This window comes from Dendrobium catenatum, unplaced genomic scaffold, assembly GCF_001605985.2.
Source record: "Dendrobium catenatum unplaced genomic scaffold, ASM160598v2 fragScaff_scaffold_1125, whole genome shotgun sequence".
Classification (NCBI taxonomy): domain Eukaryota; kingdom Viridiplantae; phylum Streptophyta; class Magnoliopsida; order Asparagales; family Orchidaceae; genus Dendrobium; species Dendrobium catenatum.
This window is the reverse complement of record NW_021319587.1, coordinates 512,078-539,387: the sequence shown is the minus strand read 5'-3', so window position 1 is coordinate 539,387 and position 27,310 is coordinate 512,078. Positions and strand designations below refer to the sequence as shown.

At 37.5% G+C, this 27,310-nt stretch overlaps 1 protein-coding gene across 1 annotated transcript; it reads right to left on the bottom strand.

The window, feature by feature from the left end:
* Nucleotides 1-17,221: 17,221 nt before the first annotated feature.
* On the bottom strand, nt 17,222-17,611 carry LOC110115702 (uncharacterized mitochondrial protein AtMg00860-like). Its single transcript, XM_020849016.1, has one exon. It carries the CDS (start codon nt 17,609-17,611, stop codon nt 17,222-17,224), a length of 390 nt encoding a protein of 129 aa, XP_020704675.1.
* Between the last annotated feature and the right edge of the window lie 9,699 nt (nt 17,612-27,310).

Here is a 27,310-nt window from a genome sequence, read left to right as displayed (position 1 = left end):
TTTAGGGTTTCCACGCAAAAAATTATGGTGTTTTTACTCTTTTTATGTGTGAGCTGGATACTCGTACAATGCTAAGCGGCATAGTTTTTCCTACTTTGCCCTTACAAATATTATAGCCGCAAAATTTTTATACTTAAATATTTGTATCATACAACATAGCTCATTGAAGTATATTTATTAAATTCATGATTCAGATGCAGCTTAACTTGATCTGTTGGTTGAGAGATTTGAAGCTGATATATGTGATGTAGGTGTAAGTTTTTCTTAGTTGGCCTAAATATATATATCTTCAATCATGATTTAGCATATATAATATCTTCTAATTCCAGGATATTTCGAAGTCAAAACTTCTTGTTTTAATCTTTCAACCATAATTTTATATATAAAAGATTTGTTTATATTTTTATTTTTCTGTATAAAAGATCAAATAATTTTGAATTTATTAACATAATATGGATAAATAATATGAAATTAGCTGTAGTTAATGCGGAATGACGCTAGTTATAGGTCTAAGTACTTTTGACCTCTACATTGAGAATCACAATGCATATCTTTTGAGCTAGAATTATGTTGCACATTTTCATTTTATATTAAATACATGTACTATATATTTTATAAACTTTAAGCACTCCTATCGCTATTAAATTGTCCATTTAAGCGCTAATGGATATTTAAACTTGCAAAGATGCTTTGTTCATAATGATCTGTATTTAGTTCTCAATTTGCAATTTATGACTACTAAAATGATTAGTTATATTTGAGTGATAGTTAAACTATGTTGTATTCTTTGATTTTCCCACCTTTTACATGGATGCATCTTAGTCCTACAAATGACATAACATTAATATAGTCATAGCGAGTTATTTGAGTCCTTAGAGAATTCTTTTTACTCTAAGGATTCATTTTTGGACTAGAAAAATTATTTTAAAAAACCCTTTTTAAATCTCTGGAAAATTTATCTTAAGTCTTGAGAAGTTTTTATATCGGCTTAAACACTCCTCTTAGGAAGTAACATAACAAAAAGTAGGTAATGTCTTGTTTAAGGCAAAATTTAATGCAAAAACATTGACATATTAGGGTTCTTTTATCAAAAAAAATTCTTCCTTATCGAAGGGCCATTGCAAATCATGTATTTTTTTTATGATAATGACATTAATGGGGTTCTTGGACCAAAGCTACCACTATATTAGGAGTCTTAAATGATTATACATTGCTTATAAAAGCTCAATAGATAGCCTTTATAAATCTCTTTAGATACTCATTGGGACTAAAAAGTTAACAAAAAGAAATTATTGCTGAAGCCTATGATCTTAAATTTCTCCATAATGTGCCTCTAATCTTCCCTTTTAAAATAGTAGCCATCTTAACTCCAAAGTAACATTAATAAATGCTTTTGATATTAGTTTGTCAAATCGAATATTCATCAAAATTATTGAACTACTCTTAAACTATCTGTTACTCATGTCAACTCCATTTACTTAAACCTAGTTTTTTCTACCTATGGCTTCTAATCGAGTAACTTTAATCATAGTTAATTCCTTTTGTCTTAATTTCAAACATTGACGGAACACCATTCTTTCTATCTTAGATAAGCCCAATTTTATTAATTAATATTCATTATTGTATATGAGAAGCTAATGGTACTTTATGATGGAATGAAGATAGTGAGAAATGAAACTCCAAATGACCTTTAAAGCAACACCGACCATCCCATCTAGTTCTCAAATGCAGCTGATAGAAACTTTTGGTTCTAGTAAACGTGTTGCTCAAAATCAACTTAATGTCCCCTTTGAGTTCATGTAGGGAAAGATGTTTAGCCTCATGGTTCCGTCATTAAGTATTAGTCTCCTCAAGTGGTTCTATTTTTCTCTCCTCATTGCTTTCCTCCATCTCAAGGAAAGGGAATCACATCAATGACATGGTTCTATCCTACCTTTAATTCATCCATATCTTACCAATCTCCCTTCCCTTAAGAAATGAAAGTGAAATCTAATCTAAAATGTTTAAAATTAGGTCCCTTGAATCCTTTATTAAGACAGCTAATCAAGATGATCACATCAATACATGGAAGAATGTTATGTCTTGTCTAATTTCTCTAATGTTATTAAGTACCATATCTTTTTTAACTCTTGGGAATGTTGTAGTATTAGTGTGTCCAAGAAGAGAGAAGGGGGACTGAGCATATAAAAATATATGAGTTTCTTACAAAGAAAACATTATGAAAATCAATGATTTTTAAATAGGCAAAAATATTGAGAAAAATAAAAAGAGATAATCAATCATTCAAATACTTATAATTTTTAAATGTTTTGAATGCAAACTTAGTCCACGTCTAGATGCACACCAAACTTAGAATTTTCTATATAACTTGCACTTAAAAACATTTCTCCTTCAATAGGCGAAGAAGCCTTTACATCAACCTTTTCTTGGTGAAACTTTCTTTTCACCTTATTCACAACAAAGGCATTCCCTTTAGGTGTTCTCCTCCAAAGTACTTAACAAAATACAAGCACAATAAATGAAAATAAATAAGGCATACATAAGTACATTCTTATACATTGATTGACTTTCATTGAAGAAATTGATCTCATGAAAAAAAAAAAATTAAAGTACTTTTATTAAGCAAATAAAGCAAATACTTTCTTTCCGTAGGTGTATATAAAAATAAAAAAGGTTTTTGTAAGGGAATAGGGACTGGTGGTTGATTTTGAGAAGGAGTTCTAAGTTCAATAGAATCATGAGGCAATTAAATATGTAATTGGATGAGGAGGATTTTATGAATGAGAGGCAAACCAAAAGAACTTTGAATGGATAAAATATGTCATTCACCTACGTTGGTTAAAAAATTAGCCACCACTAAGTCCTCTTGGAGTTAAATGCTCATGAAAGTATGCCACTTTAGTAGGGGAAGTTAAAATGTTGAAGTTTGATAGAAATTTCCTATCTTCATCCCATCAGTTATCTTCCAGTGTAGCATTAGTTTCAATGCACGTGCTTCTTCACATGGAATGATCCATATAGGCAAGTGTCTCCTCTTTCTAACATTATATAAGATATTCTTTCCATACTTACCATTCAAGAGTCAATTGTTGTGATACATTATCTTATTAGTATACTCCCAAGGGTTCTTGGCCTAAAGCATACCATGCCAACTTATTGACAAGTGTAACCCCAAAGATCCAAGCTAATGAGGAAGACAAAGGTTAACCTAAGATGTATAATGCATAACTTTATAGGTCAAATCTTTCTGACAAATCATCTCAATATGGACAATCACACCTTTAGGAACATTAGTATGGGTGATGAGATCAATTAGAATAGTTTACAAAGTTGAATTTATGAGGATGACCTTTCTGCCAAAGAGAGATGTCATCATCCACATATATTAACCATATTAGTGGTTTTACATAGAAGATAAGAGAAGTAAGATGTTGTGAGTTTTTTTCAGAGCTAGCTAAATTCTAAGATACTCAAACTCCTATACTTGTTGGAAGCCTAAGTATTTGGCTATCATCCATTTCATCTAGGTCATATTGGATTTACTGAATAAACTAGTAAACTCATGTTTGCTAATTTTTGCCAATCCAAACATAATAACGAAGCAATATTCTATTAACATGCTTTGATGCCTAATAGAAGCTTCACCAAATAAGAGAATTCATTTTTATAGAGTAAATGTGAGAGCTTATCCCCATTATTATTGAAGACCCATAAAACATAAGAAAAATATGTTAAATATTATACTATTGCCCACAAACTTAGCAAAGGAAAATAATAATTAAGTTTTTAAGTTCCCAAAACTCTGTATATTTATATAGCAACCACATAGCTACCTAGAGACACATTTTCTTAATGGAGGTCAGCAAATTTTTATGGGTTTCAATAATGTTAGTTAATTTTATAATATAACAAATGCCTAATTTTAAAAGTTCAATTTAGTTAATTACTAATAATACATTATATAACATTTTAAAATTAAATTTTCTTTGAATTTCAATTCTCTAGTAATGTGTACATAGTGTAATATCTAGTTTAGCAATTTAACATAATTTTAATATCCTGTGCTTTCTTGTCTTTATATTTATATATATATATATATATATATATAATTTTAAGGAAGACTTACATATGATTGCCATAATATCTGTTTCTTATCTTATAACCCTATCTACTTTTTCCCACATGATATACCTAAATTTTGAATAAAGTTAATTGAAATGACAAATTGAAAAAGTTTAAGAAAAAAAAAAAAAGATCAATTGAAATTTCTTAGTGTATTTGTGATCATCAAAATCTTAAGTTCTTTTTGGGCTCATGTGATCGACAGATTCCCTCTATCATGATGATAACAAATATATGTTAGAAATTTATAAGACACATTGGGGTTTATGTGACAAACAATACCCCTAAAGATAAGTAATAAAAATACTCAGAAATAATAATCATGATAACAAGACATCATAGTGTAATAAAGAAAATTATAAGTGTTATTTTATTGCCTCTATTTTAGAACTTAGGGTGTTTTTTCCATTTATGTTTTGCTGATGATTTCATTATTTTTACTAATGCTTCTTTAAATATGATTATTAAAATTATAGGCTTCTTTCATAAGTTTGAAAATGTTTGTGGGCTTTTTTCGAAATAAACATAAGTGTTGTTTTATAGCCTCTAGTAAATGCCTAATGATCATATTTTAGCTATCAAACACATTACTGGTTTTGTGCAAGGTTACTCTCCTATTAAGTACCTGGGGTTCCTCTCTTTAAAAGTAGGAAGAAAACATTTCTATTTGATAACTTGACTACTTTTGTGTACAACAAGCTTTTGTCATAGGATTTTATTTAATTTTTAGTTTTGGGGGTGGATTAACTCTCATTGAAAGTGTTCTCTACTCTCTCCTTGTTTACACCTTCCAAACTCTTCAACCTACTCGTGCGGAGTGTAATAAAATTGATAAACTTTTCAATTTTTTTTTTTTTTGCAAAGGGACTATTAACAACTCTAAATTCTCTAGTCCTCTTGGGAATTATGATGTGGTTTTTTGGATGAGGGTGCCTTGGGTTGCAAGAGTATGTATGTTTTGGCCTATATTTTTTTGTTCAAGTTGTGGTACACTTTTTGGGCTAAAATGAGCCTTTGAGCTAAGTTTATGTTTGCTAAGTATTGTGTGGGTAAGCATCTTGCTATTTGCTTTTATAACAATGGCGATTCAAAAGTGTGGGAGATACTTTGCAATGTTAAATGGGTTGTTGATCCTCACATTAGGTTGGGGCTTTGTGGTGGGAACATCTTCTTTTAGCAAGATCATTGGCTGGGAACTCATTCTATTGATTCCATCATAAATACCACTCCCACTGCAGTGTTTAAGGTGATATATTTCATTACTTAGAGCTGTTGGGATTATGATAAACTTGTTAATGTTATTCTTGATTCAATTATTCGACAAATTATGAACCTTCCCCTTAACCCTAGTTATGATGATTTATTATTATGAAATTTATCTAAAGATGGGGGTTTCAGATTAAAGGATGCTTGGCATGCTTTCAGAACTAAGAAGGATGCCTCTAATATATTTTCTATGATTTGGCATGAAAATATTCCTTCCATTATTTCTATTTTCATTTGGAGAATTTTGCATAAGTTTATTCCTACTAATGATAACTTAATTAAAAGAGGCATTATCTTACCATCCAAGTGCCAATGTTGCTTTCGTGTGGGGAACATGCATCATGTCTTTCTTCTAGGTCCCTTAGCTATTAAAACTTGGTCATATTATGATGATAGTTTAAGAATAAATTTCTTTAATGCTAAGCTGTCTATTAATGTGTTGCTCAACTCATGGTTCATTAAGTCTAAAGGTCACATTAAAAATGTTAATTCAACTTTAATTTTATGGTATTTATGGCTGAATAGAAATAATTCATTTTTTAATGGTATATGTATGAATCATCATATAATTATTAAGATTGTGAAAGACAAGGTCCTACGGCTTTTTTCTGTCAATCTACTATGCCAAGAATTTTAATAATTATTTCTTTTTGGCACCTAACTTGGGTATCACTTTGGAGGGTGTTCATTCTTATTCTAAACCTAGGATTTTTTACTGGATCAAACCTCCTAATAATACCTATAAGCTGAATGTGGATGGTGCTGTTAAAAGTTCCATCTTGGGTTATGGTGGGATTATTAGGGATGGTTTTTGGAATATTATTATGGATTTTGCAGGCCCCCTTACATTAGTGCTCTATGATTTTTACTGAGCTTTTGGCCATTCTTTATGGGATTTGATTATGCATTTCTCTTGGCATTAATAAAATTTGGTTTGAATTTGATGCTACTTACAATATTCAATCCTTAAATAATGTTGAAGATACTATGTGCAACCCGACTCTTTTTTATCTAGTCAAGGATATTAAGTAGTTTCTAATTTTTATTAATTATTATCTCTCTCATATATATATAGGGAGGGGAATGCTTGTGCCAATTGGCTTGCCAATTTTGGGTGTAACATGGATTATTTTATTGTTTTTTCTACATCTAATTTACCCTCCCCTTTAAATGGGCTTCTTAGACTATACAAAATTGGTCTTCCCTTTGTTAGATTTTAGTGGTTGTTTTGGCTGGAGCTTGGGTTTCATTATTACTTTATTTTGGGGGTTTACTTTTTGGATTTTCTAAAAGGGAACATTTTTGTCTAGAATGTTATTACTTTCTTGCTGTGTCGGAGGGTCTTCCCTATTTGTTGTATCTATTGGTTTTTTTGGGTTTAATTCTTATGTCAGCATTCATCCCTTATTCTGGTTGTTTAATCCCACGCTGCTTGGTATGGGATTTGCTCTCTGTGGGTTGGGATTCCTCTATGCTATTGTTAGGTTTTATTGGGGCTTTGTTGGAGGTTGTTTCTTGGATCCACTCGGCTGTAGCCTTTTTGGTTTTAGTTGGATGGGTTTATGTGGTTGTGCTATTTATTTTCTGTGGGGTTTGGCTATTATGGTATGTATCCTTTACCTCGACATGGCTCTTGTATGCATTATGGGGGCTAGGATTAGACTTGAGTGGTTGGGTGATTTTGCTGGCATTTATGTTCCTCATTTTTTAAGCTGGGTTGGCCAATTATCCATTCTTCTTTGGTTGATTTGGTTGGATTTGGTTTATCATGGATAAGATTGGGGTTTTGTTTTGTTGTTTTTTGCTGTAGCTATGGCTATCTTTGTGGGCTATATTCATGTATGTTGGATTGGTTATATTACCAGAGTATATTGGTTACTTTTCTCTGTCTTTATAGATTATTGGTATATTTCAGTTGGGTTTTCTGCTGGGTTCCACAACTATTTTCCTGTTAGTTGGATGGTGATTGCTCAATTTATTATGGATGATGCTGTTAAGTGGTATAAATTTATTGGTTGGACTCTGATAGTTTTCTTTTTTATTTATGCTACTAGTTTTATGGATATGTGCTTGGAATATCAACCGACCATTTTTTGGTTCTATTTGTACAATTTTCATTTTAGCTATCAACTTTTTTCGCAGAATTTATTTAGTGCAAGTGTTCGAAGTGGTGGCACTTAGGAAGGGAACATGGAGTTGCTTGCTATTTTGTGGTTGGTTCATCTTTTTTGGGTGCTATTTCTTGTGCACCATAGATTGTACCTAGGTTATAATATAATTTTGCATAGTAATAAACTCGAGCTCTTAGGATATTTTTGATTTTTTTTATAGCTCTTATAAGCATTAGCGAGCTTGAGGTTTCATTGAGGACTGTGTAATAATAATTTTCTTAATCAACGAGTAAGCCCCTTTGTGGGTTTTCCTTAAATAAATATTTTAACTTAATCTTACCACACAATCATCCACCAAAATCAACTCTATAACAATGATCCTTACTATTATCTTTGATAAATTACATAGACTTAAAAACATTAATAGTCACATCTTTGTCTTGCACTTGTGGGCTCCGAAAATTCGGCCCCGGCCTCCGCCCGCTTTTCTTTTTATTCAGCGAGTGAGTTTTAACGAAATAAGTTCCAGGGTAAGTTTTGGAAGGCAGATTGGTTTGTAGATAAGACTACCCAGAGATTTCGCCCTCAATTTGTGAGGACTTTATGATCTAAGTTCTGGTTTCCTATAGGCGTAAGCCCTTATAGTTAATTATCCCTCCCGATCACGAGAGAGAACTTTCGATTAAGGCTAGTCGTCAATCAGATACATAGAGAAACATGTATCTGGCATATAGTAGCAGCATGGGTTTGGTTTTGGGATTTGAAAATTTTGATATTTAAAAGTAGAAATTGCACCATCCTGCACTTAAAGCGGATGGTGGGGGAATGGATGATGAACCCGATCAAGATCGCATGGTTCCATCGTCCCAGGCCATCGTGGTCCCAGGTTTACTTAGTCAGAGGAGGTAGTTGACCCAACCTGATAGAAGGATCCTTGTCGGCAGTCATGGGTTGCTTCGTCCAAGGGGACCTTGTAGACTGGGGGTGGGTACTTGCCTAAGGGGACAAATTTGAATCCATCTTAGCTTACAGAGGGCTTTGTGCCCTATCGATCATATCCTATTTATTCATATCTTAAGGATTTGATGCCAATAAGGAGCATATCGACGCTGGCCATAACTGGTATTTCGTGGTGCCATTTGGCGGCAAAACCACTTGGTTCAGAGGGCCCTGGGTCATAACCGTTTATCCTACGGTGCCATTTGGTGGCAAACCGCCGGTTAGAGGACACGTATCACGTCCTTACTAGCAGGAGATTGTTTGAGAATGGATCATAGTGATATTTTCGACTAAGAATTTAGCTCTTTTTATGAGCTGAAGTAATTTTCAGATTTATCCACCTCGGCAAACCGTTGCGGAGGGTGGATGGATTTTTGCTTTAAGTGTTTTGATAGTTGGATTTCAAATTTTTAAATATTTTTGAATTTTGGGATTTTTTTTTATTTTTAAGTTTTTTTTGTGGAGTTTTGGATTTTTGAACATTTGAGTGGAGATTTAAAATGGACATTAGATTTTTGGGAGATATTTAAAAATATTTGGGAACTCCTCCGATTGATATCTGCATTCAACACGGCCATCATCGGGGTGTTTGGGGTCATTTTTATTTGTAGTTTGAACATTGTTGACTCGGCCAAGCTGTTGACCGAGGATCAGGTTTGTCGTAGGCTTTATGCATATATTAGTGAATTCTCCTTATTATAGGCCTTGAAGGCTTGATATGAATGTATTAAAACAAATACACTGATCCCCACAACCGTGTATTTGTTTGATGGTTTGAATCTTGTCGACTCTTATTGATCCGTATAGAAGGCTCGGGTTCGAACTTGAATTCACTTATTAACCCACGCAGCATCCCTAGACGTCACGTGTGTACCAATAACATGCTCGTCGGGGCCTATACGGGTGTTTGGGGCATTTTGCAATTGAACCCTGTCTACTCCTCTTACCTACCTAGGAGGTTCGGGTTTAAATTTAATAACCCACGCAGCATCCCTAGACATCACGTGTGTACCAATAACACGCTCATCGGGATCCATGCGAGTGTTTGGGGGTGTTTTATAATTGAACCCTTCAACTCCTTTATACATGCTTAGGAGGATTGGGTTCAAATTTAATAACCCGCATAGCATTCCTAGATGTCACGTGTGTACCAATAACACGCTCGCCGGGGCCCTTACGGGTTGTACTATATATTTATCCCTTTTAGTGTATCTATGTGTATACAAACTATACTGCACGTGCGGGGGTACTTTGAAAGTATTTGTAGTCACCTTCTATCCGCTTGCAAGAACTTTGCAGATCCGGTGGCGTGCCGTTGTAGTTTGTGGATGCCTTATGTCTGCTTGTATAAATGTTGTAGATCCGGTGGCATGGCGTAGTAGTTTGTGGATGCCTTCTGTCTGCTTGTACCAATATTGTGGATCAGGTGGCGTGGCATAGTAGTTTGTGGACGCCTTCTATCTTCTTGTATGAATGTTGCAGATCCGGTGGCGTGGCTTAGCAGCTTCTGAATAGAGTTATTCGCTTCTTCGTATAGGTAGACTGTCATGCACTACTTGTTGCTTTCTGCAGGTGGATCATAGTGCACTAACTAATCTCCTGCTTTGGGTTGTAGAAGCTCATAGGAGCTTGTATTCTTTATGCATTCTGTTGTGGTTTTGGCCTTTACAATACGTCCACTATTGCCAGAGGTAGATGTATTCATCCTTAGACTGAAGTTGACTACAGGATACTGTATTTACTATAGTCTTTATGTATCTACACAGTGGTGGAACGTTATACATACATCTATGTCAGTAGAGAGATTGTATGCATTGCAGATCTTGTTTTCTTTCATGCGGATGTGATATACTCCTTGCATGTTGCTTTTCGTTGATCTTTCATTTGCATGGGCATTGTAGCATTCACTGCATGATCCTTGGGTTCATTTGTATATTAGCAAGCTATTGTGTTCGTCTATTATCCTTTACAAAAGACTTATGAAGGTTTTGTATGTCCCCTTGCATATCTATCATCTTCGTATGCAAATAGACTATTATAAGCTCATTTGTACGCTAGTTTGGGTTGACACCAATAAGGAGGCTACCTCTTCTATATTCCTCTTACTCTGCTTGTTCTCTTGCCATATTTATTATACATGATGATGATGGACCCATCTATAATTATCATGTGCCTCTTAATATTCTCCTTGTTGGTGAGATGTAGGGGCCTCCCAACCCCACCAAGAATTTGACATGTATGAGATTTGAATGAATCACACTCATTGATTAGCGCTTGCATTCTAATTGGCATGATGGTTTTATTGATATTTTGACCATTCTTCAAAGCGAATTCTTTATTGTTATTTGTGATTTGTAACATGTAGAATGATCCTTCACTAGTGTTTCATTCGCTCATGAGTAAATCCCATTTATTTGGAGTCTTAGCATAAGTTCTTTGTTATCACACAAAGATGATCCGAGTTACACATGATGAGATTACTGAATTACATTTATCTCTCAAATGAAATAATAATTTCTTATCACTCATTGAAGACATTGTATTGTTGAATGTAAGCATGTCATTGCAATCACTCCAAATTACCCACATACTTGATTGAGATAGAAGCATAAATATGAGTACATGTCATAGGATGACTTAGACTTTACTTACTCAAGTTCCTTGTGATCCTTTGAGTTCAAACCATATTCAAATCAAAGTCCAAATATAATTTGTTATGCCATATTCAAGTCTAAGTCAATTTCAAGTTCATTTTATTATTCAATGCCAAGTTCTCTTGAGTTCAAGTTTGAGCTCAATGTCATTATAGCTCAAATAACATTTGAGTCCAAATTTTCAATGTCCAAATTAAGCTTTTATTATAGTGTTCAAGCTCAATGTCAAAGCCCTTGTTTTGCTTGAGTCTAAATTAAGTCCACAAGTCTGTTGCCAACTTGTCAAAGTCCTTGTTTAAATTTGATTGAAGTTCAAGCCTTTTTGTGGTTAATTTAAGGTTCGAGTCAATTCCTTTGTTGTCTTTTGAGTCCAGGATCATGTTCTAACTCAAATCTTCGTTATAGTTCATTTGTAAATTCAAGAATGAGTTCAAATCCTTGTTGGAGTTCAAATCCTTGTTGAAGTTCAAACGAGAGTCCAAGTTTATGTGCTCTTTGAATTCAATCAATTCCTTTTATATTATTCAAGTTCATTTTAAGTAGATTGAATCAAATCCACAAGTCCCAATCTGCTCCAAGTCTTTGTCTGTATTTCAGACAAAATTTTGGCAGCCTCCCGGCATCTCCCCCGTTTAATGGAAAAAACCAAGAGGCCGCCTACCTGCCACGTCACTAAAGACGTGCACGGTTGGTGTTGGTGAGACACCACGGCGGTTGTATTTTTGTTGTTTTTCTCCCACCACACCCAATAAAGATGTGCATGGGATTTTAAAAAGCATTTTTATGAAAAGAGACAGTTTTGCTTTCCCCCCGCTCGGTGGTACTTATAAGTGACCCCGCTTCGCCGTACGTGCCCCACCGGGATCCCATCCCACCATGCGCACTAAAGGCGTGCTTGGGGCAGTTCTCCGATTTGCCACGAACATTGAAGTAGGGTTTTGAGTTTTAGAAAAGTTCATACCTTCGCGGGGTTGTCGGGGTTGACATGTGGATCGAGGGGTCACTCGCCTACCTCACCGTAGGTGTCGCACCGGGTTCCCTCCTACCACGCTCACTAAAGGTGTGCTTAGGTTGTTTGCCGGTCTGACACAAACGCCGAGGAAAGAGAGTGGAGGGGAGCATTTTTTTAATTAATTAAAAAGAAATTAATTATAATCAAATTTAATTATAATTAATTATAATCATTATTATTTAATCATGATTAAAAATATTTAAAATATAATTAATTTGACTAATTATATTTAATTACTAATAATTATTAATTAATTAATAAAATAATCATTCATAATTAAAATAAATAAATTATGAATGATTATAATAATTATTAATTAATTATAATTAAAGTAATTAATATATAATTAATTAATTATATTTTAAATATAATTAATAATAATTAATGTTATGACAATTAATTATAATTAAATTAAGTTAATTATAACTAATATAATTTTTTAAATTAATTTTAAACTAATAATAATAATAATAACTAGTATAACATATATACTAAGTATAATAATAGTATAATAACAATACTAATAAAAATCTATACCTAAAGATTGACCAAGGCAAAGGGGGCGATTGTTGGTTTGGATCAGGCAAGGTAAAGGGAGGTCGGGTAGGAGCAGGAGGCCGTGAGGTTGATCGGGGAGAGCAGGGGAGGAGATCGATGAGGCGTATGCAATAGAGGTCGGCTCGGGTAGAGTTTCCCTTCTCTCTCTCTCTCTCTCTCTCTCTCTCTCTCTCTCTCTCTCTTTCTCTTGGCTTGGGGTCGGCACAGGCAAAGGTGGAGATCAGAGAATATGGAGGTTCGGCCGGAGCTTGGAGGTAGGTTAAGTGTTTACTCTCTCTCTCTCTCTCTCTCTTCTCTCTCTCTCTCTCTTGGCTTGGGGTCGGCACAGGCAAAGGTGGAGATCAGAGAATATGGAGGTTCGGCCGGAGCTTGGAGGTAGGTTAAGTGTTTACTCTCTCTCTCTCTCTCTCTCTCTCTCTCTCTCTCTCTCTTTCTCTCTGGATCAAGGAAACAAGGTGATGGAGGTCCCAGTTATGGCTTGGAATCGAGAGCTTCGTGCGAGGGACAAGTATCGTGAGAAGAGAAGAAGAGAGTGTCGTGTGGAGGTTTGTGGGAGAAGGGCAGCTGAATGATCCCTTTGAGTCGGTATTTAACAACGCAAGAGGGAGCAAAATCGAGGCCATCGTCACAGGTTTTATGCAGGAATTTCAGGAAGTGATGCAAACGGCGCCGATTCAGCAAGATTCGTTGCGGGATCATTTCTGCAGTATTTGCACAGGTATGGATTTGAGCGTGTATTTTCATTTCTTCATTCTCTCTTTTTTTGTTTTGATTTTATACTGAGGTCAACAAAAACCCCCCAACAAATGTGGTACGCGTCTAGAGCGAATCACGTTTGTTGTATGCTGATTGACCCTGTGAATCTCAAGATATTTATTATAGATGTCACACTAGGGATTTCATTTAGTGGATCTTCAATAGCTTACTTGGATGTCACACTAAGATGTTTAGTGGATCTCCAAAAATTTGTTTGGATGTCACACTAAAATTTTTATTTTCCATAGATCTCTTGGATGTATCAATAGATGGTTGAGATACTGATTCCTTTTACCCTGTGCTTTGTGCTGTGGACATTGATGGAGAATTACCTGGTTTGTCTTTACTGACTTGTCAGGTGGTTTTTGTACCTTCGGCTCTATGCTTTTTTGCTTTGGCGGGCTTGTTGAAGGAGTAGATGTCGATGACATAAATCCTTAAGGTTTGTATTAGGTCAATAGAGAAAAGTCATCGGTCGAGAGCTTTGTGCATAGCGGACTTGTTGATGACGAATTCCACTTAGTTCAGCCTTAGGATTTGTGTGAAGTTTGGGATAATTTTCTTCAGTCCTTTTCTTTGTGATTTGACGGACTTGTTGAAGAAAAATTCCTTCGATCATCGCTTTGTGCTTTACGTATTTGTTGAAGGATTTGCAGGTTTTGGATTTAGTCGATAGTACCGAACATAGGTAGTATCTTGATCCTTAACCACTTGAGAAAGTGGGGGTTCCTCTACTACGACCTTTCTTATGGCTTGTTGAGTAGACAGAGCTGCCAGTGATCCGGTCATATTTGGGCGTGTTGGATCTGACCTTTTACACCCATTCGAACCTTAAGCTTCAGGCTATTGAAAGAGTTCAAGCTTCTTCAGCTCAATTTTGTAGGAGTGTGTAGCCACAAAAGTCACTTTCTTGACCTTTGAGTCTTGATTTGTTGGAGGTGTTGTCTCGATCTTTTGAGAGATCACCTGTATATACTTTGAAAAAGAAATCTTTGTATTCTTTAGCACAAAATAACATTTGAATTGATAATTTTAAATATTTATTTAGGGAACTCGGCATGCAGCGCGATGTTGACTCGAATAAATATTTAAAATGCCCTCTATCTCGCAAGGATATTTAGAATTGAATAAATTTGGAATTTTAAGATTTTAAATATTCATTTGGGGATCTCGTCGTGTAGCACGATGTCGAACCAAATGAATATTTAAAATGCTCCCTATCTTGTCGGTACATTTTGGATAGGCTTTTTGTCTTTAAGATTTTAAATATTTATTTTGGGATCTCATCACGCAGCGCGATGTCGACCCAAATAAATATTTAAAATGACCCCAGTCTGATGGGGGATTTTGAAATACGTTCTTGCTACACAAGAGAATTTCAAAAATATAAATATATGCATGCTCTGATAACTATGTACATAAAACTTCGTTCATCATAAAATAGATTAGTTATGAAATTTTCATGCATGATATTTCTTTAGATGTCGGCTGTTGATAGGCGGCATAGGCCTCTGACCATTCAGATCGATCAACTGACAAGCTCCTCCTTGGTACCCTTCTCGACGACAAAGGGGCCTTCCTAATTTTATACGAACTTGCCACCAATTCTTCGGTGTGGGATGATTGGTCTTCTCAACACCAAGACCAATTCCCCTTCTTGAAATGCCCGAGGTCGTACCATAAAATCGAAGGATTTTACCATTCTTACTCGGTAGATTTCTAGGTTTTGTTGAGCTTGTAATATTGAGGCGGGCATTTTGCTTTTGAGTGAGATCATTCTGGATTGCTACCCGAAGTGATGGTAGCTCAATCTCTAATGGTAATATGACTTCAACACCAAACACAAGAGAATAAGGAGTGGCTTTGTTTGGTGTTTTATATGTTGTACGGTATGCCCACCGTGCTTCTGCCATCTTCGTATGCCACTCTCTTTTGTTCTTGGTGAGGATCTTCTTCAATAATTTCACCAGCATCTTATTGAAGGCTTCTGCCAATCCATTTTCCCTTGGATTGTATATGGATGAATATCACCAATCAATTTTATGCCGATCAACAAATTTATAAATCTTTGTACTTTTGAAGGCTGTACCATTGTTTGAGATTACGCGGCCTGGCACACCAAATCTGTAGACAATATTATGAGTGAAAAAAGTTGATCACATGCTTGGATGTGACCTCTTTAAACGGAGCTGCTTTGCCCACTTGGAAAAGTAGTCCGTTGCTGCAAGAATAAAGCGGTGTCCCGCTGAAGACGGCGGATCTATCGGCCCAATTATGTCAGTGCCTCAACATTCAAATGGCCAAGATGCTATTATTGGGTGCAGAGGATTTGGAGGCTGATGTATAACATCACCGTGGATTTGACACTCGTGGCACCTCTTAGCATGGTCGATACAATCTTTTACCACTGTCGGCCAATAATAACCCATTCTCTTAATTTTGGTAGCCATCTTGGGACCTGACTGATGTGCTCCATAATGCCCTTCGTGGACTTCCGATACGACTTTATCAGCTTCCTTGGTCCCTAGGCACCTTAGCCACATTTGATCAAAGGCTCATCTATACAACGTGTCATTAACAAATGCGTATCACAATGCCCTTTTTTGAATTTGTGCAGTCATAGACTTTTCTGTTGGGAGTTTATTTTCCTATAAGTAGTCAATGAATGGCTGTCTCCAATCATTTTCGACTTCAATATCTAAATAATGCCACCAAGATTCTAAAGCTTGACTAGCTTTACGTCTCTTGGCCACATGATATTCTTCTGGATAATTCTCCATAATGATCTGATGGAGAGGTTGAGGGTCAACTGGCACTTTATCTTGCTGACTTGAATATGGAATTCCTTTTGCCCTCAGGAATTGTAATAGAGCGGGCTCTAAGACCCTGCGAGTGTAATCCCCGATGAATATAGGCCTCTCCTCATCGATGTTCGTCATTTCTTTGGCTAATTTGACCAAACAATCTATTTTAGCATTCTGTCCTCGAGGAACTCGAGCTATTTCAACATTTGAAACTTGCTTCAGAAGCCCGAGGGCTCGCCGATGGTAATGGGCCAATTTGACTTTGCCAACCTTGTAGATACCGAGGACCTGATTTATCACGAGCTGAGAATCACCGAAGATTTAGCGATATTGGATTCTGACATCGATCACAATCTCCAGCCCTGCTAATAGAGATTCATACTCTGCTTCATTGTTGGTCCGAGTTTCAGTCAAACTGAATGAGAACCTCATTATGCCTCCCTCAGGTGCTACAAAAATAAGACCAATGCCAGCTCGGGCTCTTACAATATTTGGAGGTCGAGCATGTTTAATCGACGATGCACCATCAAAGTACATCTCCCAAAATAGTAACTTTTTATCTTCCTCGACCTGCATTATTTGCTCATCGGGAAAATCATCATTTAGTGGAGAATCTGTCGGGATTGGATGTGCGGTAAGGAAGTCTGCCAAGGCTTGTCCTTTCACTGCCTTTTGTAGCATATATGTGATATCAAACTGCGGTAATAACACTGCCCACCTGGCCAGGCGACCTGTCAACGCTGGTCTTGTCATCAAGAACATCAGTGGATCAATTTTTGATATGAGGATAATTTTGTGGGATAACATGTAGTGGTGGAGTTTCTGAACAGCAAAAATTAGTGCCAGACATTGCTTTTCAATAGGGGAATACCGCACTTCTGCTCCAATTAACCTTCGACTGATGTAGTAGAGTGCATTTTCTTTTCTTTCTTTATTGTGCTAGGCCAATAATGCTCCGAGGGACTCTTCTAGCGCTGCCGTATACAGTATAAGAGGCTTCCCCGGAATTGGCGCTACTAGAATCAGAGGATTCAATAAATATTTCTTGATACTATCAAATGCTTCCTGACACTCTTCATCCCATTTAAAGCGGACTTCTTTCTTCATAAACTTCGAGAATGGTTGGCACATGTCCGAAAGATTTGATATGAATCTCCGGATGAAAGCCAGTTGCCCTTGTAATAAGCAAAGTTGTTGAACGTTCTTTGGAGGCGGCATCTCCATAATTGCTTTGATTTTATTGGGGTCGATCTCGATACCTCGATGACGGACAACGTACCCCAAAAATTTGCCAGAAGAGACTCCAAAAGCACACTTGAGGGGATTCATCTTTAGATCATATTTTCTGATTCATTCAAATACAATCCTCAAGTCATCTAAGTGATCTCTTCGGTCCATGCTCTTGACAACAAGGTCGTCTACGTAGCGCTCGACCTTTTGATGTATAAACTCATCAAATATATGCATCAGCGCCCATTGATAGGTGGCACCAGCATTTTTTAGGCCAATGGGCATAATTGTGTAGCAGAAGATGCCGATGGGTGTTCTGAATGATGTGTTCTTTTCATCCTCAGGCGCCATCTTAATTTGATTCTATCCAGACGATCCATCCACGAAGGAGAACATGTCGTAGTTGGACGTATTGTCCACCAGGAGTTTGGATATGGGGAGTGGAAAGTCATCTTTTGGGCACGCCTTATTAAGATCCCAAAAGTCAATACAAATATGAATATGCCCATTCTTCTTATTTACTGGGATAATATTTACAATCCAGTCAGTGTACTTTTTCTTCTCGTATAAAGCCTGCATCTAATAGCTTCTTTGTCTCAGCAATCACCTGTTCCTCAATCTCCAATCTCATTCTCCTTGGAGCTTGTTTGATAGGTGCCACATCTGATTTGATGGCCAATTTGTGAACCGCCACATCAGGGATAAGCCCGGCATCTCAGCATATGTCCAGGCAAAGTAGTCCCTGAATTCACAAAGAAGTTGCTTTATTTCTTCTACTTGTTCCTCGGATAGGAGAGAACTAATGAAGGTTGGGCGAGGGTCCTCCTCGGTTCTCAAGTTGACTTCTTTTAGTTTATTCATAATGGCTGCCTGTCCACCATCTTCAAGCTCTTCTGGTGCAGGTTTGGCCTCAACTGGTTGATCATCATAATCATCAACTTCGCATACCTCCTCATCACCATCATCCTCGAATTTAATTTCCCCGCATGTGATTGCTTGGAAAATCTCGTTTCTGGGGTATTTCCGTACAATAAATCCTAGCCCCTTTTTCACAAAAAAATTATTCTTCTTTATTGAGTGGGGATTTCTTCAATACCAGAGGCTCAAGCGGAAATGAACTTGCTGTTTGGAGGAACGAGTCTTACCTTTCTTTCTGAACATTCTTTAAATATTTCTGGTATTGTACCTGGGAAACCTCGTTGGTACTAATTCCCCGGAATCAAGGAGTGTACAAAACCAATCTCGATTTATCTCCTCTTCGAGTTGCCCGATTGAATAAAATAGACTCGCTGGTCCACCTTTTTCTTTTAGGGGAGGTACATAGAATGTCACGAGCTCTTCAACACAATATACTTCTCGCGGAGTGACTTCTTTGAAGTGTTGCAGGGGAATGCATGTGACTACGAGTATACTATCTGAGATTGACAGGCTATCTATTCTTCTAGAGAACACATCCTGCATTGTGTTCATGTAGATGGAATCATAGTCATAATCATCATTTGAGTATTCAACCTCAATACTCCTTTTGGTTGTTGATTGACGCATCCTCTTGGATTTTGTAGGGGTGGCATCACTTTCATCCGTATCACTTCCTAAGTGAGGTATATATTTCCTTTCTTTTGAGATGAACGATACTTTGGGAAGAGTCGGCGTTGCCTTCTTTCTCCCCACCTGCTTCTTCTTGTTCCCTTATTCAGGTTGCCTTGTAACTTCTAGGTCTGATGCCTGGGCCTTGAGAGAGCCTGATGGCTTCAACTTCTTTGGAATGAAGTACTTTGCATCTTCATATATTTTCAGTTCATGAACTCCGAAGGGTTTGATGTCACCAGAGATTCTGAATTCCTCTCCATCCCTGAGGTACTTCATGCATTGGTGTAGTGTGGACGGGATGATGCCGTACTCATGCAACCAAGGACGACCAAGGAGCGCTTTAAAGGCAGTATCCGCATAAATCACATGAAAGTTGGCATCCGTATAAAGTTCTCCAAATGTGAGGGAGAGTGTAAAAGATCCTAGAGACTTCTGCCCCTTCTCAATGAAGCCATGTACCATTAATTTATTTGATCCAAGATGCTCCACATTGAGGCATAGTGATCTTAGTGCATTCAAGCTCATTAGATTTATAAACGATCCTGGATCGATCAGAATTCGACTAATCATCATTCCATCACTTTCTGCAGTGACATATAGAGGACGATTATGATTCGCCATTCCAAGCATCATGTCTTCTTCAGAAAAGGTAATGAACGGCTCATTACGAGCTTGCAAGACCTCTGTCATATTACGCTCAACAAAAAATGCCTCGTACCTTTCGGGGTCTTTGAGAGCCTAAATCAAAGTCTCCCGAAGGTCTTTAGACATCATGAGGGCATCATATATGCTAAGTTGAGCCAGAATTTTTCTCAGATGGGATAAGACATTGTAATCTACCCCCGTGGCTGAAGTACTCTTTCTCTTAGGATCTTCAGGAATAACATCATCATTGATGACAATCTCTTTCCCCTTATCTTTATTCAATATCCTTTTCTTTAGTGGAGGCGGCAATATCTTACCACTCCTTAGTTGCACTTTGTTAACCTCTTCTGGTTTAAGTTCTTTTACTGGGATATTTTCTTCAGAGTCAGCCATTGTTGCATCCAGGGATTTATCTGTTGATTCAGAGTCACCATCCAGATTTATATGTCCCATTTCGGTTGCTATATCGGGTTCCAACCCATCTTCCTTTGGAAAATACAAGTCTTTCTCTGAACTGTAATCCATTGGCAAAACCATCATACAGGATTCAGAGGGTACTTCTTCAGTGTGTTCTTCTTTTGTTAAGGTACTCGGCGCCACCGAGATGACCCGACATACTTCTCTTAGAAGAGAATTCTCATCATCTTCTTCGGCTTCATCTATCTTAAGCTCTGACATGAAGTCAGCGAGCTTGATGGGTCGCCTCATAATCTGATAATATTCATCCAAGCTGTCGATGACCCTTTGAGTCGCAGTCTTTTTCTCCTTGGGCTTCTTCAGTTTGGTCTTCTTCTTGGTTGATTTCATCTTTCCAGTTTTTGAAGAACCAGCTTGATTGGAAAATTGTTTCGAAGTAGAAGATCATACCATCGGCAGTGCCTTTAAATTTAACACTGGCTCTGTAGGAGATTTCCACTTTACCCTTGGAACTCCTTCAAGCTGTCTCAACATCTTCACAGTCTTCTTGGAGACCGCAGTCTCCCACTATGCTTCTTGAGCTGGCTTCTTTTCATTTCTTCTTTCTTCAACCAGGATTCCGGCAGAAAACGTGATCACCCGAGTTGATTCTTTTCTGGGATGAGTCAATACATTATCTGATAGCGTAATCTCTCCCTTAAAAACATAACAATCTTCAATAAGATGACTGACTACCCGATGGTATGGGCAATAATTTGGGTCACCAGTGTGCTTTGACTCTTCGGGTCTCTTGCATTCAGGCAGCTCTAGACCCGTTTTCAACACTTGTTGAAATAATTTGGCAACACTCTCCCTCTTGAATAAATATTATTTATTCATTTTATCTTTGAGGGATTGGAACGTTCTATCACTAGCTCCTATTGTCTGTCTCGAGCGTTCTCCACCACCTTGATAAGTTCGTGGCTTATCGTTGCCCCCGAGTATCAGCTTCACTTGAGGGTTGGGATTATAGACTTGCTTAGGCTTTTCTTGATATTGTATCGGCTGTTTACCTTTGTCAATGTTGTAAATCACTTGCTTTTCTCTATCAGCTCTAGAGAAGAATGTAGAGTCCGCTTCACCCCTTATAGCACCCAGAGCCTTAGCCTTCTTGGGCTTATCAGAGTGATTTTCTAATATGGAGAAATTCAAATTCTCAAACTTGGACACTCTATCGAGCAAGTCTTGAAATGTGTTAATTGTAGCCATGCACAGGAAGGGTTGCATCTTATCGTCAATGTTGCCCATCAACAACTGCACAACGTGTTCCTTTTCTAACTGTTGCTCACATTTCATACTTAGATTTTGCCAGCAAGTGATATATTTTGTCACCGACTTTTCTCTTTTTCTCTTCTCCAAAGCAAGGTCAGCGATAGTAATCTTCTCCGTCGCACTAGTGAATCTCTTCATAAACATAGTTTCTAATTCTATAAAAGTCTTCACAGAATTATTTGGCAATTCTGCATACCATTCGAAAGCAATCGCTGTCAAACTGCTAACGAACTGTCGGAAGAGTATGTCATTATTTCCTCCTGTATTCCCACAGGTGGATTTAAACTGTGCTAGGTGTTGCCAAGGATTTCTGTTGCCATCAAAGGTATTAAATTTTGGTACTGAATATCCATTTGGATATGGCACCTGATCATACTTAGCTGGGTACATGCGACCCTTGCCCACCTGCTTCTCTGCCTGGTAAACAGCTACAATAGCCTTAATCTATTTAGTGATAATTCCTTCGAGCTGCGCAGCAGTCACGGGCTCGAAAGTACTTGTAATATTTTTTGGAGTGGGCTGGCGAACGATATTATGGGCTTCACGACCACCTTCAGGAGCTCCCTGTACTCCTGAACCTTATGGCACTTGGAAGTTTGGAGGGTCAGCAGGAGGATTATGCATGACGCCAATATCAGCATTTCTCTGCATCATCTGCATCATCGCCCCCATTTGAGTCATCATCTCAGTCATCTTCTCATTTAACTGAGAGATTTTCCTGTCTTTGACCCTCATTTGTCGCCTCATTTGTCTCCACATTTCAGCGAGTGTGACGTTTTCGGCCTCAGAAGGGATTTCATCTACTTCATCCACTTCTTCTTCTTCTTGAGAATGATGACTTCTGTCAGTGGTGGACCCTTCTCTATGATGAAGACGGTATACTTGCCTGGGTGGCGGTTGCCAGCGCTCTTCATTTTCATCGTCATCATAATTGGCACCATCATCGATGTCTATATGTGTCACCATATAGACAACTTCCATATCCAGAGTGTTATTTGTTTATTGAATTTCTTCTTATAGATTTTCTTCTAGAAATTCATCAATGTTGTCTTCTATATTTTCTTCCCCTTCCAGGTAATGTTCTCTAATGTTGTCTCCCCCTTCCATATTTCCTTCTTCTTCTAGTACTCGGATTTCTGAGTGGCGACGCCATTGGATTTCCGGTTCTCGATTAGGCAAGGGGACTTCTTCGATCAGTGGGCTGCGGTTAAAGTTAGTCTCTTCTTTTGTAGGGGATGGAAGGCGACGGGATCCCCTGGAGGATTCTCCAAGGTGTCTACCATCTAGAGGAGTGTCATTATGGGTCCTTTTTGGGGCCCACTTCTGACGTTGTTTGTAGATGGGGGCGGATCTCTGGGAAGCCTCACCGATGTCACGCCCAAATCCATTCTTCTTTCTCTTCTATATCCCTTCTCATTCCTTCGAGGCTTTGGCCTCCAGACTTGCTTTCCTTTCCACCGGGACCTTTCAGCAGCAGATCCCTGAACATATATTTCAGGTGTCATGCCCTGATGTTCACCACGTGGGTTTTGCCTTCTTTCTATTCTTTCTGCAGCAAAGGACAAACGCTCCCATGGCAGGATTCTTCTTGCCTCGATCACTAAAGGCCGTTGAAACTTCTTCTTCAGACCTTTATCCTTCACTGTCTTCAATACTCTGTATACTCGAGCGGACAGAGTTTCAGGCTATTTCTTCTTTAGAGGGGCTGGGACCTCATGTCGTTGCTCCCAGAAGGATTTCTTCTGCTCACCAGTGGAGTTATTCTTGTTCTCCTATTTCAGATTGGCGAATCCATTCCAGGTTGGAATGGAAACTTCTGGCTCTTGGGCCGGCAGGTTAGAGGGATGGGCCGAGAATTGTTGTTGAGCCCGGAGTTCATCATTTTTCTTTCTCCTTTGCCTCCTGGTGAGTCTTCCTCTAGATGAGGAAGCATCGACATTATATTTTCTGGGTGCCAACAACCCAGTTGGCTGAGTAGTGGTGTTGACAGTCACCATTGAGATTCTTCCGTCAGCTACAATCCTCTTGGTTGATGGGGACTTAGTTTGAGAAAGTTTTTCAAATACAGAAACCCTCCCACGAGGATTTTCAGCAATAGGTTGTTGTGCCGGCAGATGCACACGATGGATAGGAGCTTCATCAGTATTGAGTCTTCTGACAGACTTCTCAACATTCCTACCATTCGCAGGAATGGAGGCATTCCTTGTAGGAATCATCGGGAAGTCAACGCTATGAAACTGAATGGTATCTCTAGTGTTTCCAGTCTCAATAATAGCATTAGCCAGCTGGATCATGGCTCCTCGTCCCAATTGTACGGTCATTGACGTATTCTGTAGATCTATCTGCATAAATAAAAAGCAAGGGTTAGTAATCAGAATCTGATACATCACCTCGCACTTTCAAAATGAAGAGACTTGCATAGAATACAAAAACATAAATGAACAAAAATCATTAGCATAAGCAAACAATAAAATTAAATTTAAAACTCTGCTGAATGCCAAATGAATTTGTTGAATAATCATTTTAGAATATTCAAGACTTTGATTCATTAAATGATCATTGTGAAAGACTGAAAATTCGACCCCGACCTCCGCCCACTTTTCTTTTATTCGGCGAGGGAGTTTTAACTGAATAAGTTCCTGGGTAAATTTTGGAAGGAAGATGGGTTTGTAAATAAGACACTACCCAGAGATTTCGTCCTCAATTTATGAGGACTTTATGATATGAGTTTTGGTTTCCTTTAGGCGCAAGCCCCTATAATTAATTACCCCTCCCGATCATGAGAGAGAACTTTTGATTAAGGCTAGTCGTCAATCAGATACGTAGAGAAATGTGTAACTGGCATATAGTAGCAGCATGGGTTTGTATTTGGGATTTGAAAATTTTGATATTTAAAAGTAGAAATTGCACCATCCTCCACTTAAAGTGGATGGTGGGGGAATGGATGATGAACCCGATCAAGATCCCATGGTTCCATCGTCTCGGGCCATCGTGTTCCATGGTCTACTTAGTCAGAGGAGGTAGTCGACCCAACCTGACAGAAGGATCCTTGTCGGCAGCCATGGGTTGCTTCGTCTAAGGGGACCTTGTAGACCTGGGGTGTGTATTTGCCTAAGGGGACAAATTTGAATCCACCTTAGCTTACAAAGGGCTTTGTGCCCTATCAATCATATCCTATTGATTTATATCTCAAGGATTTGATGCCAATAAGGAGCATATCGGCGCTGGCCATAACCGGTATTTCGTGGTGCCATTTGGCGGCAAAACCACTCGGTTCAGAGGGCCCCGGGTTATAACCGTTTATCCTGCTGTGCCATTTGACAGCAAACCGCCGGTTAGAGGACACGCACCACATCCTTACTAGCAGGAGATTGTTTGAGAATGGATCCTAGTAATATTTTCGACAAGGCATTTAGCTCTTTTTGTGAGCTGAAGTAATTTTCAGATTTGTCCACCTCGGCAAACCGTTGCGGAGGGTGGATGGATTTTTTCTTTAAGTGTTTTGATAGTTGGATTTCAAAATTTTAAATATATTTGAATTTTGGGATTTTTTTTTTTGGATTTTTGAACATTTGAGTTGAGATTTAAAATGGACTTTGAATATTTGAGAGATATTTGAAAATATTTGGGAACCCCTCCAGTTGAGATCTGCATTCAACACGGCCATCATCGGGGTGTTTGGGGTTATTTTTATTTGTAGATTGAACCTTGTCGACTCGGCCAAGCTGTTGACCGAGGATCGGGTTTCTCGTAGGCTTTATGCATATATTAGTGAATTCTCCTGATTATAGGCCTTGAAGGCCTGATATGAATGTATTAAAATAAATACACTGGTCCCCACAACCGTATATTTTTTTGAAGGTTTGAATCTTGTCGACTTCTATTGATCCGTATAGAAGGCTCGGGTTCGAACTTGAATTCACTTATTGACCCACACAGCATCCCTAAACAGGGGGTACTTTCAAGCTCTCTCTTCAAGTTTTCTCTAGAAGAAATGAAGCCTCAATGGCTACCAAAGACACTTTCAAAGTCTTTGATAAAGCATAAATAGAAGAGCTCCAAAAAGGCTCTTAAATTTACCAAACCGACATTATCGTCCAGGACGATCGCCAGATCGTCTTGTACAATATGTTTAAAAAGAGGGATTCTAAAAAACCTAAAAACTCAATTTCAGTGCCAAATATCATCCAGGATGATTGCAAGATCATCCAATACGATGCGCTTAAAAAGAGGACTTCATAAAACCCTAAAAAATCAATTTCAATGCAAAAAATTATCTTGGATGATCGTAACATCGTCCAGTACGATGTGTAGAATTTGACATGATGGTCCCGAACGATATTAGGATGGTCCAGGACAATCAGTAAAAAATTGTACAGATAGTCCAAAATGATATTATGGATCGTTCGGGATGATTAGAAGAAAAATTATGGTATTTCATCTTGGACGATTTAGGAAAATCAAGTATGTCAGCAAACATCGTCCTATACGATATACAGATCGCCCAAGACTATCTGATTGCTAAATTTAACCATAATTAATCCCCTAATCATAGGATCAATTTAAGCATTATTTGTATTGATCATCCTAGATGATCAAGATCATCTGAGATGATTAGAACAAAAATTAAAACTTAAAATCATGCCTAAATTAACATTGGCGACTATTTTCTAATATCATAAAGGATCGTCCTGGATGATCCAAAATCGTCCAGTAGGTTAGTTCAAAACTTGATCTTCTAGATTTGACTAGATCTCACTCCTTTCAGTGTATGTGTGTGCATGGTCACCAAGCAAGCATACTCCCTTATAGGACTTGACTCAAGAAATCAAAAATTACATCAATGAATATTACATACCCTTTATAACATAGCATTATTCAACCCAATCTTGCACTTTGATTCTTTATTTGATGTTACATGGTATTTTTGAAATATTAGTATACACACAAACAAATATAGAATGAGAAATACTATGAGATATAAAAATATTTGTTATCATCAAAAACATAAAACTCGTGAGCTCGAGTCACAACAGTTGAGTAAATAGGTCAAAGCCTTGGCTTAAAAATCTTGGTAGGGCCTTAGGCTTTATATCCCTCCTAATATTGTCATAGAAATCCCACAGTTCTAGAACATCAGAGTATATGAACCTATAGTCTTTCTCTCCTACTACGTTCCTAGATCTACTATGTTATAGTTGATTGAGTAGGTCTAGGTGGTCAAGGCATTTGTTTGTAATTTTAGGTTAAGAATAAGCCTCCTAGCTTAGGTTAGAAACTAGGTAACGATAAATGGACCCTTAGTCCATTAAAGTTAGGATGAAGCCCCTAAGGCACATTACTTAAAATTAAACTCGTTAGTTTGAGAGCAAGACCCTTATAACATCTTCATAATTTAATGGCTAAAATCTAGTCTATCACAACATAGGCATTCATAAATCCACCCTCTTATATGGGTTGATTGATTTACTACGTCATAGTTAATTCAATAGGTCAAGGCCTTATCCTATAAATCTAGTTAGGATTGTAGGATCTAGAAACCTCCCCTTAGTATTGGCAATAAAAGTCCTTAAGAAAAGAAGCCCTCAAGTATTGAAGCCTTCTAACATTGAAGTCATCATGCACCATAGCCCTTCAGCACCAAAAGTCTCATTTTTATGACTCTACTAGGGTCTAATTTATTATGTACTATTAAGTCTTCAAATAAAAAAAAAGTCTTTAAATAAAATCCAAATTCTTCCAAAATTAAATCAAAATTAGAACTCTGTATTTCTCAAAAATTAAGGAAAAAATTCAAATTCATACAAATTAATTGAAAATCAAAATTCATAATTC

Excerpts from the sequence above, each read along its gene's own strand:
- LOC110115702 (XM_020849016.1), bottom strand. The coding sequence starts at position 17,611 with ATGAATCCCCTCAAGTGTGCTTTTGGAGTCTCTTCTGGCAAATTTTTG.